Source organism: Triticum urartu, chromosome 2, assembly GCF_003073215.2.
Source record: "Triticum urartu cultivar G1812 chromosome 2, Tu2.1, whole genome shotgun sequence".
Lineage (NCBI taxonomy): Eukaryota > Viridiplantae > Streptophyta > Magnoliopsida > Poales > Poaceae > Triticum > Triticum urartu.
The window spans coordinates 646,922,934-646,941,171 of record NC_053023.1 but is presented as its reverse complement, the minus strand read 5'-3'; the positions used below and the strand labels follow the sequence as shown (position 1 = coordinate 646,941,171).

At 40.8% G+C, this 18,238-nt stretch overlaps 1 protein-coding gene across 1 annotated transcript; it reads right to left on the bottom strand.

Annotated features, from left to right (window-relative positions):
• Positions 1 to 14,125: 14,125 nt before the first annotated feature.
• On the bottom strand, positions 14,126 to 16,396 carry LOC125539418 (probable plastid-lipid-associated protein 11, chloroplastic). Its single transcript, XM_048702863.1, has 3 exons — positions 15,822 to 16,396; positions 15,674 to 15,739; positions 14,126 to 14,522 (listed from the first exon to the last, which is right to left on the bottom strand). Exons 1-3 carry the CDS (start codon positions 16,322 to 16,324, stop codon positions 14,423 to 14,425), a joined length of 669 nt encoding a protein of 222 aa, XP_048558820.1. The 5' UTR covers positions 16,325 to 16,396; the 3' UTR covers positions 14,126 to 14,422.
• Positions 16,397 to 18,238: the final 1,842 nt, after the last annotated feature.

The window sequence follows — 18,238 nt, the reverse complement described above, 5'->3', positions numbered from 1 at the left end:
TTTATTTCTCGTTTCTAGTTGGAAGCAAATGTTCGGTGTACGTAGAGTCGTATCAGTGGCAGATAGGACTTGAGAGAATATTTATCTTACCTTTAGCTCCTTGTGGATTCGACACTCCATACTTATCACTTCCATCTTTGGGAATTGCTACGATAATTCCCTGCACTTGGGGATTATCAAGCTCTTTTCTAGCGCCGTTGTCGGGGAGCAATAGCGTGGGGTTAATATTCTCGTGTGTGCTTGTTTGCTTTCTTCACTAAGTAGGTTTTGTTTTTCCTTTTTGTTTCTGTTTAGTTGTGGGTGAAACATACAAAAAATAATTTAAGAATGAAAATACAAAAAAAATTAGTTATCTCTCATGCCTAAAAAGTTTTTCAATAATAGAAGTGATTGGAAGATTATGCATTGAAGAAATGAGGGTCGACCTTGAGCACTTGTGTTCATGCTCATGGAAACAATGTAAAAAAATTCATGGAAGCTTCTCTGAAAATAATTATCCCCTTGTATATATCCATTATATTATAAAAATAATGTGCCAAGCCTTGGTTTTAGGATGATTAGATTGCTTGTTTACTATGTACAATACAAAAACAGAAACTTTGGCTGTAGCACGTGATTTTACATTTTTTTACTGGAAAGTCAAATGGGTCTGAAACTTTTTGCACATTACTTATGTATAAAATTTTTAAATTTTCATATTTTTTAGAATTTTTTGGAGTTACAGAAGTTTACTAAACTTCCAGATTACTACAGACTGTCCTGTTTTTGATAGATTCTGTTTTCTATGAGTTGTTCGCTTATTTTGATGAATCTATGGGTAGTATCGGGGCGTATGAACCATGGTGAAGTTGGAATACAGTATATATAGTTCTAATATGAAATTGGAATAAGTTTGCAACAGTACCTAAAGGTAGTGATTTGCTTTATTACACTAACGGACCTCACAAAGTTTTTGTTAATGTTTTGTGTGGACGAACTGTTCGAAGATCGAGGAGCTATCAATATGAGAAGAATAAAGAGAGGCAAGATCTCAAGCTTGGGGATGCCCAAGGCACCCCAAGTAAATATTTTAAGGATACTCAAGCATCCAAGCTTGGGGACGCCCCGGTTGGCATCCCATCTTTCTTCTTCAACAATTACCGGTATACCTCGGTTTTTGTTTTGTTCACATATTTGGTGTCCTTTGTGTTTTTGTTTTTCCTTTAAGAACTATGCTAGTATGAGATAGCCCTTTATTGATTTATAGAATACTTCACGTGCTTCACTTATATCTTTTAAGTATGATCTTATAGAATTGCTCTTTGTGCTTCACTTAAATCTTTTGAGTATGGTTTTATAGAATGCTTCCTGTGCTTCACTTATATATTTTGAGCTTGGATATTGGTTAGTCTATATTAATTGAAGAATGCTCCATGAACTTCACTTATATCTTTTGGAGTATGAATAATACTATCATCTAAAGTGGATTTAGAAGAAGTTTGCTCCCACTATTCCGAATGAGGAGAATTTTGCTTATGTGGAGAGTAGTAAAAATTTTATGCTCGTAGATCATGAAAAGAATGCTTTATGTGATGGTTATATTGTTGAACTCATTCATGATGCTACTGAAAATTATTATGAGGGAGGAATACATGCTTGTAGGAGTTGCAATAATATCAACTTTCCTCTCTATGTGCTTAAAGTTTTGAAGTTATACTTGTTTTGCCTTCCTATGCTAGTTGATTCTTGTTCCCATAAATTGTATGCTCACAAAATCCCTAGGCATAGGAAGTGGGTTAGGTTTAAATGTGCTAGTCATATTCTTCATGATGCTCTCTTTATGTTTCAATTCTTATCTTTTATGTGAGCATCATTGAAATCATCACCTAGCTAAAAGGCATTAAAGAAAAGCGCGTGTTGGGAGACAACCCGATATTTACCATTACTGTTTTTGTGTGTTTACATGATTAAGCTACTGTAGTAATCATGTTTTATAGCTTTTGTTTCAATAAAGTGCCAAGTAAGACCTTTGGGAAGACTTGGGTGAAAGTTAATGTGATCTTGCTGTAAAAAATAGAAACTTTGCGCTCACGAGATTAGCTGTCATTTTTTGACAGAAGAGTGTGATTGAGTTGATTCTTTTTATAGAAGATTAATAGACAAATTCCTCACATCCACCAATTTATTTTATAATTTTTGTAGTAGCAGAAGTATGGTTGGTGTTCACATCATTACAGATTGTTCTGTTTCTGACAGATTCTGTTTTCATTGCATAACTTGCTTGTTTTCTAGTTTCTATAGCTTATATTTCTCAATATAAATTATATAAATGATTTGGTACAGTAGGCATTGTGTGATAAACATCATGAACCTTGTCTTTGACAGTACCAAAGTGAATGGTTTACTCTTTATCATACTAACCTATCTCACGAAGTTCCGTTAAGTTTTGTGTGATTGAAGTTTTCAAGCTTTGGGTGAGATATCGATATGAGGAGAAGAAGGAGTAGAAAGACCCTAATCTTGGGGATGCCCAAGGAACCCCAAGGTAATATTCAAGGAAGACTCAAGCACCTAAGCTTGGGGATGCCCCGGAAGGCATCCCCTCTTTCATCTTCAAAACTATCGGTATATATACCTTACTCGGAGCTATATTTTTATTCGTCAGATGATATGTGTTTTAATTGGAGCGTATTTTCAATTTTATTTGTTGTTTGAATAAAATCATTGGACCTGAAATCTTGAATGAAAAAGAATCCTCCCATGGTTAGTTAATTATTTGACTACTTAGTGTTCTTCACTTATATCTTTTTGGAGTAGTTTGTCATTTACTCACGCGCTTCACATATATCCTATGAGTAAATGGTTGAATGAATTGAATATCATAAATCTGAATTTATATCCGTTTCATATGCTTACAACATGGGGAGTAATGACTTCACGCATAATAAGTATAGGTAGTAAACTTATTGAAAGTTAGCAAACGCAGAATTGGCCACTTGAACAATTCATGAAAGAATATTGAAGGAAGAGAGATTTCACATATAAATATACTATCTTGGACATCTTTTGCAATTGTGAGCACTCATTAAAATATGACATGCTAAAAGGTTGATGTTGGACAAGGAAGACAACTTAATGGGTTATGTTTTCCTATATCTGAAACGTTATATTGTCTTGGATCATCCAACATGTTGAGCTTGCCTTTCCCTCTCATGCTAGCCAAATTCTTTGCACCAAGTAGAGATACTACTTATGCCTCCAAACATTCCTTAAACCAGTTTTGCCATGAGAGTCCACCATACCTACCTATGGATTGAGTAAGATCCTTCAAGTAAGTTGTCATCGGTGCATGCTATAAAAGTTGCTCTCTAAATATGTATGATTTATTAGTGTGGATAAAATAAGCTTTATACAATCTTGTGATGTGGAAGAAATAAAAGCGACAGACTGCACAATAAAGTTTCATATCACAAGTGGCAATATAAAGTGACGTTCTTTTGCATTAATATTTCGTGCATCCAACCATAAAAGCGCATGACAACCTCTGCTTTCCTATGTGAAGGGCTTATCTTTTACTTTTATCTTCTACCCTTATACAAGAGTCATGGTGGTCCCTTTTCACACTTTTTCCTTTGGCAAGCACCTTGTGTTGGAGCGATCCGGGTATATATATCCACTTGGATGTAGGTTTTCATAAATTATTATTGTTGACATTATCCTTGAGGTAAAAGGTTGGGAGGCGAAACTATAACCCCTATCTTTCTCTGTGTCCGATTAAAACTTTGAACCCATAGATATCACATGAGTGTTAGCAATTGTGAAAGATTAAATGATAGTTGGGTATGTGGAGTTTGCTGAATCAAAGCTCTTACATAGACCCTTCCCGAAAATAAGATGAATTGCAATTGTTTGATGACTAAGAGCATGGTTTGTTAGTTTTCAAGAAAGTTTATAATATATACTTTAGCATGTGAATAGCTTGTTACTTGATCATGAGAAGTTTTATGAGTTGAGCTACTCTTATGATATATAATGATGCTATAAAAAGTGATTGAAACTATCATTGATCAAACTTAAGCACTTGCTAGCATTCACACTTCATAAATTACTGCTTTTATCATTTACCTACTCGAGGACGAGCAGGAATTAAGCTTGGGGATGCTGATACGTCGCCAACGTATCTATAATTTATGAAGTATCCATGCCATGTTTACAATAGTTTTATATGATTTTGGTATGATTTCATTAGAACCAACCCGGACTGACGTTGTTTTCAGCAGAACTACCGTGGTGTTGTTTTTGTGCAAAAATAAAAGTTCTCGGAATGCGATGAAAATCAACGGAGAATTTTTCTAGAAAATATAAAAAATACTGGAACAAAAATCTACCAGAGGGGAGTCCCGTGGGCGCCACAAGGGTGCGGGGCGCGCCCCTGTGCCTCGTGGACTACCCGTGGGGCCCCTGACTTTTTCTCGATGCCAACCTATCCTATAAATACCCAAACCTCTAGAAATTAACCTAGATCGGAAGTTCCGCCGCCGCAAGCCTATGTAGCCACGAGAAATCAATCTAGGCCCTCTCTGGCACCCTGTCGGAGGGGGCCATCATCACCGGAGGCTATGGAGGAGGATCCCAGAGGGGCCATCATCACCATGAAGGCCAAGGACCAGAGGGGGAACCTCTCCCCATCCAGGGGGAGGCCATGGAGGAGGAAGCACAAGGGGAAGAACCTCTCCTCCTCTCTCTCGGTGGCACCGGAGTGCCATCGGGAGGGGAATCATCGCCGCGGTGATCGTCTTCATCAACATCACCATCATCATCTCTTTTACGCGGTCCACTCTCCCGCACCCCGCTTTAATCCCTACTTGAACATTGTGCTTTATGCCACATATTTATGATCCAATGATGTGTTGCCATCCTATGATGTTTTGAGTAGATATCCTTTGTCTTTGGGTTGATTGATGATCTAGATTGGTACGAGTTGTATGTTTTATTTTGGTGTTGTCCTATTGTGCCTTCTGTGTCGCGCAAGCATGAGGGATTCCCGCTGTAGGGTGTTGCAATACGTTCATGATTCGCTTATAGTGGGTTGCTTGAGTGACAGAAGCATAAACCCAAGTAAGGGGGTTGTTGCGTATGGGATAAAGGGGACTTGATGCTTTATTGCTATGGTTGGGTTTTACCTTAATGATCTTTAGTAGTTGCGGATGCTTGCTAGAGTTCCAGTCATAAGTACATATGATCCAAGAAGAGAAAGTATGTTAGCTTATGCCTCTCCCTCATATGAAATTGCAATGACGACTATCGGTCTTGTTAACAATTGCCTACGACAATTCCGCACACCGACCATCATTATTCCACACTCGCTATTTATAATATTTAGTAATATATTCTAACTTTATGATAACAACACCTACTTTTATATTTTAACTCTCCGATATCATGCAATGCTATCCTCTTCATACCCACAACGTAGTTTTATTTCTTGTTTCTAGTTGGAAGCAAACGTTCGGTGTACGTAGAGTCATATCAGTGGCAGATAGGACTTCAGAGAATATTGATCTTACCTTTAGCTCCTTGTGGGTTCAACACTCCATACTTATCACTTCCATCTTCGGGAATTGCTACGATGATTCCCTGCACTTGGGGATTATCAGTGAGTTCCACATTAAACTCCATATTCGCAACAAGGCCGACAACTTCACATGGACCCTCGTCGCCGTGTATGCGGCAGCCCGGGATTAGTTCAAGGTGGATTTTCTCCGTGAGTTGGTTAATCTGGTGAAGGATAATCCCTACCCCATTCTTATAGGAGGAGATTTCAATTTGCTTCGATTTCCAAATGAGAAAAGCTGCGGTAGGTTTGATAATCATTGGCCCTTCATTTTCAACGTTGTCATAGGCATTCTAGACCTGCGAGAGGTTTCCATGATTGGAAGACAATTCAGTTGGGCGAATAGTCTTCCGGAACCGACATATGAGAAACTAGATCGCGTTTTAATGGACACCAACTAGGAATCTTAATTTCCTATGGTGTTTGTTCGTGCTCTACCTCGTATTGAGTCCATATCAGACCACACACCAATTCTCCTAACTACTAGTTTGCCACGACCACAACATAGACGCAAGTTCAAGTTCGAACTTGGTTGGTTGCATCAGGCTAACTTCCATGACATGGTCAAGCAGGTATGGGAAAAACCGGTGGCCAGGCATACCCCAATACACAAATGGAATAACAAAATGCATGCATTACGTAAATTCCTTGGTGGTTGGGCTAGGCATACGATGGGTATCCTCAAAAAGGAGACTCTACGTCTCTTCATCTATCATTGATGAATTATAAGCTTTGGCAGAGGTTAGACCTCTACCTGAGCATGAAATCGAGATCAAGAGTCAATTGAATGCATAGATAGATAGCATGCTGCGTGAAGAGGAACTCAAATGGCACTAACATTCTAACTCTCAATTTATCCTGAAAGGTGATTCAAATACTAGATATTTCCATGGAGTCGCCAATGGCAGACACCAAAAGAAACTTATTCATTCCCTACAACAGGATGAGGGCACAATTGAGGGGCATGAACAACTTAAATCTTATATCACTAATTATTATAAAAATCTGTTCGAAGCCCCAGAGGAAGAAAACTTCTCGATGGATGAGTCCCGGAAAGATGACATTCCCGAGGTCTCTGATGAGGAAAATGTTGGAAATATGCCTTAGAGGCAATAATAAATTGGTTATTATTATATTTCCTTATTCATGATAATCGTTTATTATCCATGCTATAATTGTATGGATTGGAACTCAAGTACATGTGTGGATGCATAGACAACAACATGTCCCTAGTGAGCCTCTACCGGGCTAGCTCGTTGATCAAAGATGGCTATGGTTTCCTAGTCATAGACATGAGTTGTCATTTGATAACGGGAATGATGTGATGGACAAGGCCCAAACTATAAACATAGCATATGATCGTATCAAGTTTATTGCTATCATTTTCTGAATGTCAAGTATCTATTCCTATGACCATGAGATCATGCAACTCACTGACACCGGAGGAGTACTTTGTGTGTATCAAACGTCGCAATGTAACTGGGTGACTATAAAGATGCTCTACAGGTATCTGTGAGGATGTCTATTGAGTAGGCATGGATCAGGACTGGGATTTGTCACTCCGTGTGACGGAGAGGTATCTCAGGGCCCTCCCGGTAATACAACATCACAAGAAGCTTGCAAGCATGTGACTAATGAGTTTGTTTATGGAATCTTGTATTACGGAACGAGTAAAGAGACTTGCCGGTAACGAGATTGAACTAGGTATGGATATACCGATGATCGGATCTCGGGCAAGTAACATATCGCCGGACAAAGAGAATTGTATACGGGATTAACTAAATCCTTGACATCGTGGTTCAACCGATGAAGATCTTGATGGAATATGTAGGAATCAATATGGGCATCCAGGTCCCGCTATTGGTTATTGACCAGAGAGGAGTCTTGGTCATGTCTACATGATTCTCAAACACGTAGGGTCGCATGCTTAACGTTTGGTAGCGCTAGGGTGGTATTGAGATATTAATAGTGGAAAGTTTGAAGGTTTTTCAGAGTCCCGGATGGGATCCGGTACATCACGAGGAGCTCCGGAATAGTCTGGGGGTAAAGATTCATATATGGAAAGTTGTTATCGGGGTTCCGGAAAAAGTTCGATTTTTTCGGTATTCTACCGGGAAGGTTCTAGAAGGTTTCGGAGTGGGGCCCACCTGCATGGGGGACCCACATGAACGTGAGTAGTGGGGAAAGTCCCCACAACCCTGGTCTAGGCACACAAAGATCCTCCCTTAAAAGGAATAGTATCATATCCCAAGGGGATAAGATCAGCATCCCTAAAAAGGGGGATAGCGATCTGTGGGGAAGGAAAGGTAGAATCTCCTCCCCCCTTTGGCCAATGACCCTAGGGCCTTGGAGGGAAAGCCACCAGCCCCCTCCACTCCTATATAAAGGTGGGGAGGCGTTGGGGGCAGCCACCCTTCGACCCTTGCCTGTTACCTCTCCCAACTCCTCCCACGTTTCACCGGTACGCGCTTGGCGAAGCCCTGCCGGAATTCCGCTGCCACCACCATCACCATACTGTTGTGTTGGTCCCGATCTCATCTACCCCCTCTTTCTCGCTTGCTGCATCAAGAAGGAGACGACACTGCCGAGCTGCACGTGTGCTAAACTCGGAGGTGTTGTCCGTTCGGCACTTGATCGGGAGTTCATGGACGGATCATGATTGTGAAGGAAATATGCCCTAGAGGCAATAATAAAGTTGTTATTTATATTTCCTTATATCATGATAAATGTTTATTATTCATGCTAGAATTGTATTTAACCGAAAACTTGATACATGTGTGGATACATAAACAAAACACAATGTCCTTAGTAAGCCTCTACTAGACTAGCTCATTAATCAAAGATGGTTAAGTTTCCTAACCATAGACATGTATTGTCATTTGATGAATGGGATCACATCATTAGGAGAATGATGTGATGGACAAGACCCATCCGTTAGCTTAGCATGATGACCGTTAAGTTTTATTGCTATTGCTTTCTTCATGATTTATACATATTCCTCTGACTATGAGATTATGCAACTCCCGAATACCGGAGGAACACCTTGTGTGCTATCAAACGTCACAACGTAACTGGGTGATTATAAAGATGCTCTACAGGTGTCTCCGAAGGTGTTTGTTGGGTTGGCATAGATCAAGATTAGGATTTGTCACTTCGAGTATCGGAGAGGTATCTCTGGGCCCTGTCCGTAATGCACATCACTATAAGCCTTGAAAGCAATGTGACTAATGATTTAGTTACGGGATGATGCATTACGGAACGAGTAAAGAGAGTTGCTGGTAACGAAATTGAACTAGGTATGAGGATACCGACGATCGAATCTCGGGCAAGTAACATACCGATGACAAAGGGAGTGAAATATGTTGTCATTACGGTTTGACCGATAAAGATCTTCGTAGAATATGTAGTAACCAATATGAGCATCCAGGTTCCACTATTGGTTATTGACCGGAGATGTGCATCGGTCATGTCTACATAGTTCTCGAACCCGTAGGGTCCGCACACCGAACGTTCGATGACGATTTTTATTATGAGTTATGTGTTTTGGTGACCGAAGTTTGTTCAGAGTCCCAGATGAGATCACGGACATGACGAGGAGTCTCGAAATGGTCAAGAGGTAAATATTGATATATTGGAAGATGGTATTCGGACACCGGAATGGTTTCGAGTGGTTCGGATATTTTTCCGGAGTGCCGAGGGGTTACTGGAACCCCCCCGGGGGAAGTCATGGGCCTCATGGGCAATGGGAGAGAGAGAGAGAGGTAGAGATAGATAGAGAGAGAGAGAGGACAGCCCACAAGGGGTGCCCCCCCATGGGAGCCGAATTGGACTAGGGGAGGGGGCGGCGCCCCCCTTTCCCTCTCCTACTCCCTCCCTCTCCCTTTCCCCCTTTCCCACTCCGGAAAAGGAAAGGGGAATCCTACTAGGACTAGGAGTCCTAGTAGGACTCCCCCCATGGCGCGCCCCTCTAGGCCGGCCACCTCCTCCTTTATATTCGGGGGCAGGGGCACCCCAAAGCACAACAATTGTTCTCTTAGCCGTGTGCGGTGCACCCCTCCACAGTTTACTCCTCCGATCATAGCATCGTAGTGCTTAGGCGAAGCCCTGCGCGGATCACATCACTATCACCGTCACCACGCCGTCGTGCCGACGAAACTCTCCCTCGACCCTTTGCTGGATCAAGAGTTCAAGGGACGTCATCAAGCTGAACGTGTGGTGAACTCGGAGGTGTCGTATGTTCGGTACTAGATCGGTTGGATCGTGAAGAAGTTCGACTACATCAACCGCGTTGTCAAACACTCCCGCTTTTGGTCTACGAGGGTACGTGGACACACTCTCCCCCTCTCGTTGCTATGCATCTCCTAGATAGATCTTGTGTGAGCATAGGACATTTTTGAAATTGTATGCTACGTTCCCAACAATTGGATCACGAAGACGTTTGACTATATCGACCGCATTTCTTAATGCTTCTGCTTAGCGATCTACAAGGGTATGTAGAGCCAATCTCTCCTCTCATAGATGTGCATCCCCTAGATTGATCTTGGTGAGCGTAGGAATTTTTTTTTGTTTCCCATGCAACGTTCCCCAACAGAAAATAGCCTTCTAACAGCACCATACTTCGAGGAGGAAGTTAGAAAGGCAGTTTTGCTAATGGAGCACAACAAATCCCCGGGTCCGGATGGTTTTCCCATGGAGTTCTATCAGAACTTTTGGGAAGTCATCAAACCGGATCTCCTCCTCTTGTTTAGCTACCTACATGCTGGCCAACTAGATTTGTTTCATTTAAACTTCAGTGATATTATTTTATTACCTAAGGTTAATGAGGCTAAAAGGATACAACTATATAGACCTATTTGCCTCCTTAATGTTAGTTCTAAAACATTCACAAAGGTTGCGACTATTAGGCTAAATTCAATAGCTGAACATGTGGTTCGTCCTTCACGGACAACTTTTATGCAAGGTGGACACATCCTAGATGTTTTTTTAAAGGAAAGCGATGGGGGAAGCCCCCCACAACGAGTTTTTTTAAAATAATAAGAACCCAAATTCGCGCCTGCGAGGACTTGAACCTGGGTGGCTGGGTTGTACATCCACTCCACTAGCCAAGTGAGCTAGGCTCACTTCTTCCATCCTAGATGGTGTTGTTATCCTTCATGAAACTATCCATGAATTACATCAAAAAAAGTTGAATGGGGCGGTCCTTAAAATAGACTTTGAAAAAACTTATGGCAAAGTCAAATGGACATTTCTTCAACATACTCTCAAAATGAAAGGATTTTCTACTGAGTGGCGCGCTATGATCCATAGCTTCGTTTTAGGAGGTAGTGTTGCCATTAAGGTCAATGATGACATTGGCCACTATTTCCAAACGAAGAAGGGATTGCAACAAGGTGACTCGCTATCTATTCAATATAGTGGCGGATATGCTAGCATTCATGATTGAGCGTGCCAAGGATGATGGATAAATTGATGGGGCGGTAAATCATCTAGTTGACGGTGGTCTCTCTATACTTCAGTATGCCGATGATATGATTCTCTTCATGGATCATGACCTCAAGAAAGAGAGAAATCTTAAATTAATTTTATCAGCATTCGTCTTAAGATCAATTTTTATAAAAGTGAATTGTTTTGCTTTGGCGAGACTCAAGATGAGGCTCACCTGTACGCCGACCTATTTGGATGCGAGCTGGGCCAGTTTTCGGTCACATATTTGGAGATACTGATACATTATCGGAGACTCGCAAATGCTGAATGGAAACACGGCGAGGAGAGGCTGCAAAAAATGCTTAGCATTTGGAAAGATAAATGGTGTCTCTAGGCGGAAGACTGGTCCTCATAAATTCAGTACTAAGTAATATGGTACTATATATGATTTCCTTCCTCCAATTGCCGAAAGGAGTTTTACATAGATTGGATTATTTATGATCAATATTCTTTTGGCAAGGAGATAGCGAGATAAAGAAATATCGACTGGCTAAATGGAGTGTGGTTTGCCGTCCCAAAGACCAAGGCAGGTTGGACACTCATGACCTTGAGGTTAAGAATCGGGCCCTACTCGGTAAATGCGTGTTTAAATTACTGACGGAAGATGGTGTATGACAAACCCTCCTCGGGAGAAAATATGTGGGCTCCAAAGCGGTATCCCAAGTATACTGGAAGCCTGAGGATTATCACTTTTGGGCGGGTCAAATGGCTACGAAGAAATATTTCTTCTGCTATGGATCCTTCTCGATTAAGGATGGCTCGAAAATTAGATTCTGGGAGGATAAGTGGCTAGGAAATACTACTCTCCGGGAACAATATCCGGCTCTACACAATATTGTGCGTCACAAGGGTGATATTATCGCCACGGTAATGGAATCATTTCCGCCAAGGGTGACCTTCAGAAGGGATTTAATTGGACCCATACTCGAATCGTGGAACACCCCGCTGCAGCGGTTCTCCACAGTGCAATTGTCACATGGGTCCAATGTATTCCGATGGGACCTACATAGGAATGGTCAGTTCTCAGTGGAATCCATGTATAGAGGGTTAATCCAGCCTGACTTGCCAGTTGATAGTAACAAGAAGATCTAGAAGATGAAGATACCGCTTGAGAATAAAATCTTTGCATGGTATCTTTGTCGTGGAGTCATTCTTACTAAAGATAACCTTATTAAGAGGAATTGGCATGGAAGTCCAAAATGTGTCTTTTGTCACCATGATGAGACAATAAAACATTTATTCTTTCAATGCAAATTGGCTCGTTCTATATGTCAGTCATCCAAATAGCTTCTGGCTTGTATCCTCCTTGTAGCGTTGCTAATGAATTTGGTAATTGGCTACATGGGATTGATCACAAGTTTAGAACTCTTCTCAGGGTGGGAGCGCTTGCCGTTATTTGGTGGCTTTGGCTATGTAGAAATGATAAGGTTTTTAACAAAAAAATACTTCTCTTATGCACGTTATCTACAGATGTATCGAGACTCTTCGTTTATGATCCTCTCTACATGGCGTGGAGAATTGAGATATGTTTATGAAGGTGTGTACACGATCGGAGGCTACAACGAGGGATACTTTTATCCAACATGGGTGGCAGCATGATCTTAGGATTGACCCCCCTCCCCTCCGCTTTAGGCGTTATAAGGACTCCACATGTTTCTTTATATTTTGCCTTTTTATTTTTCGTTTGAATGAGAGGACATTGTTTGGCTATGTGCATCTTAACTATGCAGTAGCCAGATGTATTTAAGTAATAAAGCGTCCCTTTTTGAAAAAAAACCAGTTGCCAAATACATTAGCAACACTATAAGGAAGATACAAACCAGAAGCTATCTGGAGTGACCATATAAAACGAGCCAATTTGCATTGGAAATTAAATATTTTATTGTCTTATCATGGTGACAAAAGACACATTGCAGACTTTCATGCCAATCGGGAGGCTTATGGCAACTGAGTACATTTTTTACCAGAATCGTCGCATCAACGGGTATTATGCCAATGAGCCTGATATGTCGACTTCGCTAGAGTTGCTCTTAGACAAAGGAATGTACAATAGTCAATAATTTCTCACAAGTTGCAGCAAACCTTAAGTGTAGATTTTGTTTCCCCAAATACAAAAATATGCATATATAATTAATCATAATAGTAAACACAATGGCCTGAATTCTCTGAAATGTCACACATGTATCAATCAGAAAGGGATTCAATGCAACTGATCTCATCTTAGTTATTTGTAGATAATGAACAACGTAACACTGTACCTGAGACACGCTTGACTTGTAGCATAGTTATCATGGGCCTTGGATAACATGGTAAGTGGTTACAGATCAGGCATCTTAATTTTCCTCTCTGCTAAGTTTGCAACTGTAGATTTGCCACTTCTCCCAAAGAGAAAGCAATATTGAAACACCACATACAATCTTCTTGTGAAAAATGAAACATTGACCTGACTCAAATGAGGACAGGCATCAAATGCTACCTATTCCTCAAGCTATACTTCACCCAGTTCTACAAAACCTAAATCTGACATGCACAATTATACTAACAAAATAGCTGCAATTTGGCAATTATACTATCATGGCCATGACAATTATATACCAAGCTTAAGAAGTCTGACAGTTCCTGAACATTTCATACTGCAATTGAGGCGTTTTACAACTTGATGGGCATAACCAGCATATGCTTGGAGCCTGCTGTTTAATATATTTGTACAATATTACAGACTTTGAAGTCTTAACCAATTTTTGGAAGAAGAATATTGCATGTACCGCATAAATTGAACTTACCATGCATTTTCCAAACCCCCACCACTAGATCTTTGTATATTTATGTGGTTGAAGTTTATCCAACCATCTTTAGCAACACACTATGGCTATTTTGTCAAAAGGAAAACCATACAGAGCATGATACCTTTCATATTACTAACATGGTTAAATCCACATTCACTCTGAAATGCTGGAAAAAAATCCCATAAAAGAGGAAGATCTGCACTGCTAATTGGACTCACTAAAGTAAGCAGTGCGGATCTTCCTCTTTTATGGGAGTAACACATTTTAATCAGATATATCTTTAAAGTGCTGAAGTTGCATAAGATTTACAACTTGATTTCCAACCAGAAGAAACTACAGTGCTATTTTCAAACATATACATACGTATCTAATAGGTATTACCTATTGTAGAGTATCTAGCTGCATACCTGCACGAGCAATTCAGCTAGTCGTGTAGTAAAATGAAGGGCCTAGTAAATGGTAAAGACTTGCTCGGAAATTATGAGGTCCTGCAAATCTTTTGTCTCTACGCACATAATATGAAGTGTGAGTGGATAAGCACCCACCAAAAATTTAGCAACTATCCATTCCAAGAATATGGAGCACGCTCGACAACTAAATAGTCCCCCCTTATGTCCTTCGCTACACGGATCTCATCGTCCAAATAGACAGTATCAAACCTGAAAATGAAGATAATGGAAATATCATTGCAGGAAAGCGAAATATTCTGTTTGACATCGTTAACAGTAATATGCAGAGGGAAGGATCAATGCCAGTTTAACATTACATAAGTATTTAGCCTTTTGGTCTTCATTAGTAATTTACCATGTGTATTGAGAATACCTGGTGCTCAAATAAATAAAAGGACCCAAAGGGCCACATTAAATTTGTTATTTTCAAGCTCACTGTCTGAAGAGAACCAAGTTAAGGTTGATTAAGCTTTTCTCCCATGTCCTATCTCCTAACAATATATAGACAAGGAAAGAAGGGCATGAAAACGGTTGATCTTACACATCTAGCTTCTAGTCTGAAAATTATCACCTTGAATCCTCCCATATCTTACTCAGATACCCGTGTCATTTAGATGAATAAATTGAGTTGTATTTGCAAAATTGCATGGATATATAAATATAGGCATAGCAAACTTGGATTCGGGCCAACCAAATCCAGTAATGTCTAGCCAATCTCCATTTCTCAAGTTAGTTGATTTGTCTAGCAACATGACAATACCATGTGAGACCGCTAATCATTTTCCCGATAAAGCATTCTGCCTTCCATGCCTAGATTCTTCCCCTCCTGTTCTTCCAGAAAAATAATAATGAGAAGAATTGAAGACACCATTTACAAATCTGGTGGTGAGAAAGGCTCCTAAATCCCTGATCATTTGCTCAATCTCCTCTTATTTCTATGTAAGGACCTAACTGAATCTGGAAGTCAGAAACTGTGTCACCCCATCTTCCAAGAAGAAAAGAAACAATCCGACTTTTACGGATCAACCACGGCGGATCTTTTATTGCCAAAGATTTCAAGAGGCTTGGCAAGGAGGTTTGCAAGAGGTTGGTGTGAGGATGAGATAAACAATGTTAGACTTGGAAGTTATTCATTAGGCACAGAGGCTTAGAATCTCTATGAAATTCCAATCGATTCATCTGATTCTTACTCATACAAATTTTCTCACAATTTCTCTCAGTGAAACAGAATTTAAGTCTTCTGATCTTAGGAGAGTGATTAAACTGAATCGCCAAGTCTCTGTGCTTACATCTTGTTCTTATTACATGGTTTTGTAAAGCTAATGTCAAACAAACAAACAAACAAACTCTTGTGCACTCACCATCCTTTCCCAAATGGCGGGAAGGGAACCTCCCAATTGCCCCCCTTCAGCATAGCACGTGTAAACCTGCAAATGATAAACATCGATATCGCCTTGACATAACAGGAATGCAGTTGTTAAACAACAGAAAAAGGTTATCAGGTCCTACCGAAAATTTACTCGCTGGGGTGGTTGGATCTCGATGCTCCCGTTCACGACGAACGCGCCAGAGGGCGGGAAGGTGATGACGTTGTTGAGGCTCCCACCTGGAACGTCGATGACCTGGAGCACGTCGCCGGCGGCGGTGCGGAAGGTGGGGGCGTTCCGCACGATGAAGAGCTGCTCCTGCTCGGTCGTCCAGAGGAGGCGCCAGGTGCCGGAGAGCTTGGCGGCGTCCGATACGGTGTCGGCGTCCGGGGCGGAGGCAGCGAGGGCGTCTATGCAGGAGACGATGTCCGCGAGGCGGGACGGGTCGGACTGGGTTTCGAGGCCGCGGCCCTGGTCGGCGATGAGGCGGAGGAGCTCGGCCTTGGCCGGCGGCGGGCGGGCCGGGAAGAGGGCGCGGAGGAATCCGACGGCGTGGGGCGCGGCGGGAGCGAGGCGGCGGTTGCCGCGCGGGCTCGGCGCGAAGGTTTGCGCGGCCGTGTGGGTTTGGAAGAGTAGTGGCGCCATTGGCGAGGATTTGGTTTGGGTGGTGGAGAGTTTGGAGACGGCAGAGGGGAGCGAGCTCGCGCTCACGTACTGATGCTTGGGCTGGACTAATTACTTTAGATCCCTTTCTTTTCATTCATGGGCTGGGCTAAACTGAGCCTAATAAACATAGGCCAATCAAGTCCATAAACCCGGGAGCTATATCTGGCTATTAAACGTTCGATCGGGTTCTGGTTTTCTTTGCTTATGTATTTCTTTGGGTTTTCTCAGTTTCTTTATGGTTTTCTATTTTTCTTTGTTTTCTCATTGGTTTTCAACATTCTTTCTTATTTTTTGTTGTTCTTTGTTCCTTCTTGGTTTTGATGGGTTTTTTTGCTTTTTTTTCTTTGTTACTTTTCTCGGTTTTTTTCGTTTTTCTTTGTTTCCTTCTCGAGTATCACTATTTTCATTCTTTTTAATTGGTTTGCTTTGGTTTTCATTTTCTTTCTTGTTTTTATGTTTTTATTGGTTTTCTTCAATTTTTTAAATGTCACAACATTTTTTAAATGCGGTAAAAAAATTTAAGATATCATGTACATTTTTAATACTATGCAAAACATTGTTTTACATTGTATACTTATTTTTTTTAAACACACATGCATTTTTACTGAAATGTGGAAAAGATTTTATACCATGTTGACATTTTTTCAAATTCATGGTTTTAAACTTTTGAATGTAAATTTAATCTTTTTTAATATATTCACTTAAAATATAAATAAAAAAGAAAATATTGCATTATGTCAACATGGCATCATGATAATGTTCAGATGACGAAAAAACTTCCATAATGACCAGGCCCATCACCGACTCCTGTAGGGTGCGACTGGGTGGAGCTGGCTACCACGTCGCATTATGCGAAACATATCATGCTTATGAACCCAGTTATTCCTCAATTTTTTTTCTGTAGTCAGTCAAAAATTTGGGCAATTCCTATTCAGCTCTTATGCGTGTGTCAGTTCGACATTGTTACAGTTACAGGGCACGCACAACATTTGTACATGGGCCGGCCCATCTATATCTACAATATTTGCACGAACCATAAAAAGCATGAACCAATAACATGGTGATATGAACATACAATCTGGTTTGGGACGACCGTAACCTTGACTTTATTGCCGCTAGCCATGGAGATGAACTTGACATAGTAGAAGAAGCACTACTACAAGTCCAGTCAACACTAACTGGCCAAAAAGTAGTCATCACTGAGGTGCCTTAGACCCGTCCGTGATTCTGGGTCAATGATGACACGAAATCACTCATCGACTGATCGATCGGTGACGATTTTCAAGAAGCAACCTGAAAGGTCATCACCGACCAACCAAAAAGCTATGACCGCACAGTGATCACACTTTCTAGGTTAAGAAACCTAGGGTTGCATTGTTAGCAATGTACTAACAATGCAACTATAGATGCATTGTTGTACATAGTTATCACATGCACAATGCATAATCGCATCCACCATAATTGCCTTACATAAATTGTCACATGTCCAAATTTCTTGGGGCAAAATATTCAAGTGATAATGGAGAGAATAGTCTTGATGTGAAAGAACCAGTAACATTGTTGAGCGAGAAGTATTGCGGCCTCAGCAAACCTGACACTGCATATTTCACCTTCCAATGAATCCTTTAACTAAATGCAAAATACCCTTAATTTCTCTCCTTCAAGGTTGGTAGCTCAAATTGCACTCCCTTCTTTTTGTGTAGTGCACCTAATGACCTAAGATAGAGCAACGTTGTTGCTATGCCATTTTAGGTGCACTTCACAAAATACTCTTACAAAAAAAGAGTTGTGAAGTACACTAGCAACGATGTGTGTTCTCCCGTGTTCATAGAAAATAAACAACATACTCATTTGCTATACTTAATACCATATATATATATATATATATATAGG

What these genes read in the sequence shown, in the direction of transcription:
- LOC125539418 (XM_048702863.1), bottom strand. Translation starts at nt 16,324, where the DNA reads ATGGCGCCACTACTCTTCCAAACCCACACGGCCGCGCAAACCTTCGCG. An exon ending in CCCCAGCGAGTAAATTTTCG is followed by an intron (nt 15,740 to 15,821) that starts GTAGGACCTGAT and finishes TATCATTTGCAG; the next exon opens with GTTTACACGTGCTATGCTGA. An exon ending in CCGCCATTTGGGAAAGGATG is followed by an intron (nt 14,523 to 15,673) that starts GTGAGTGCACAA and finishes CTTCATTTTCAG; the next exon opens with GTTTGATACTGTCTATTTGG.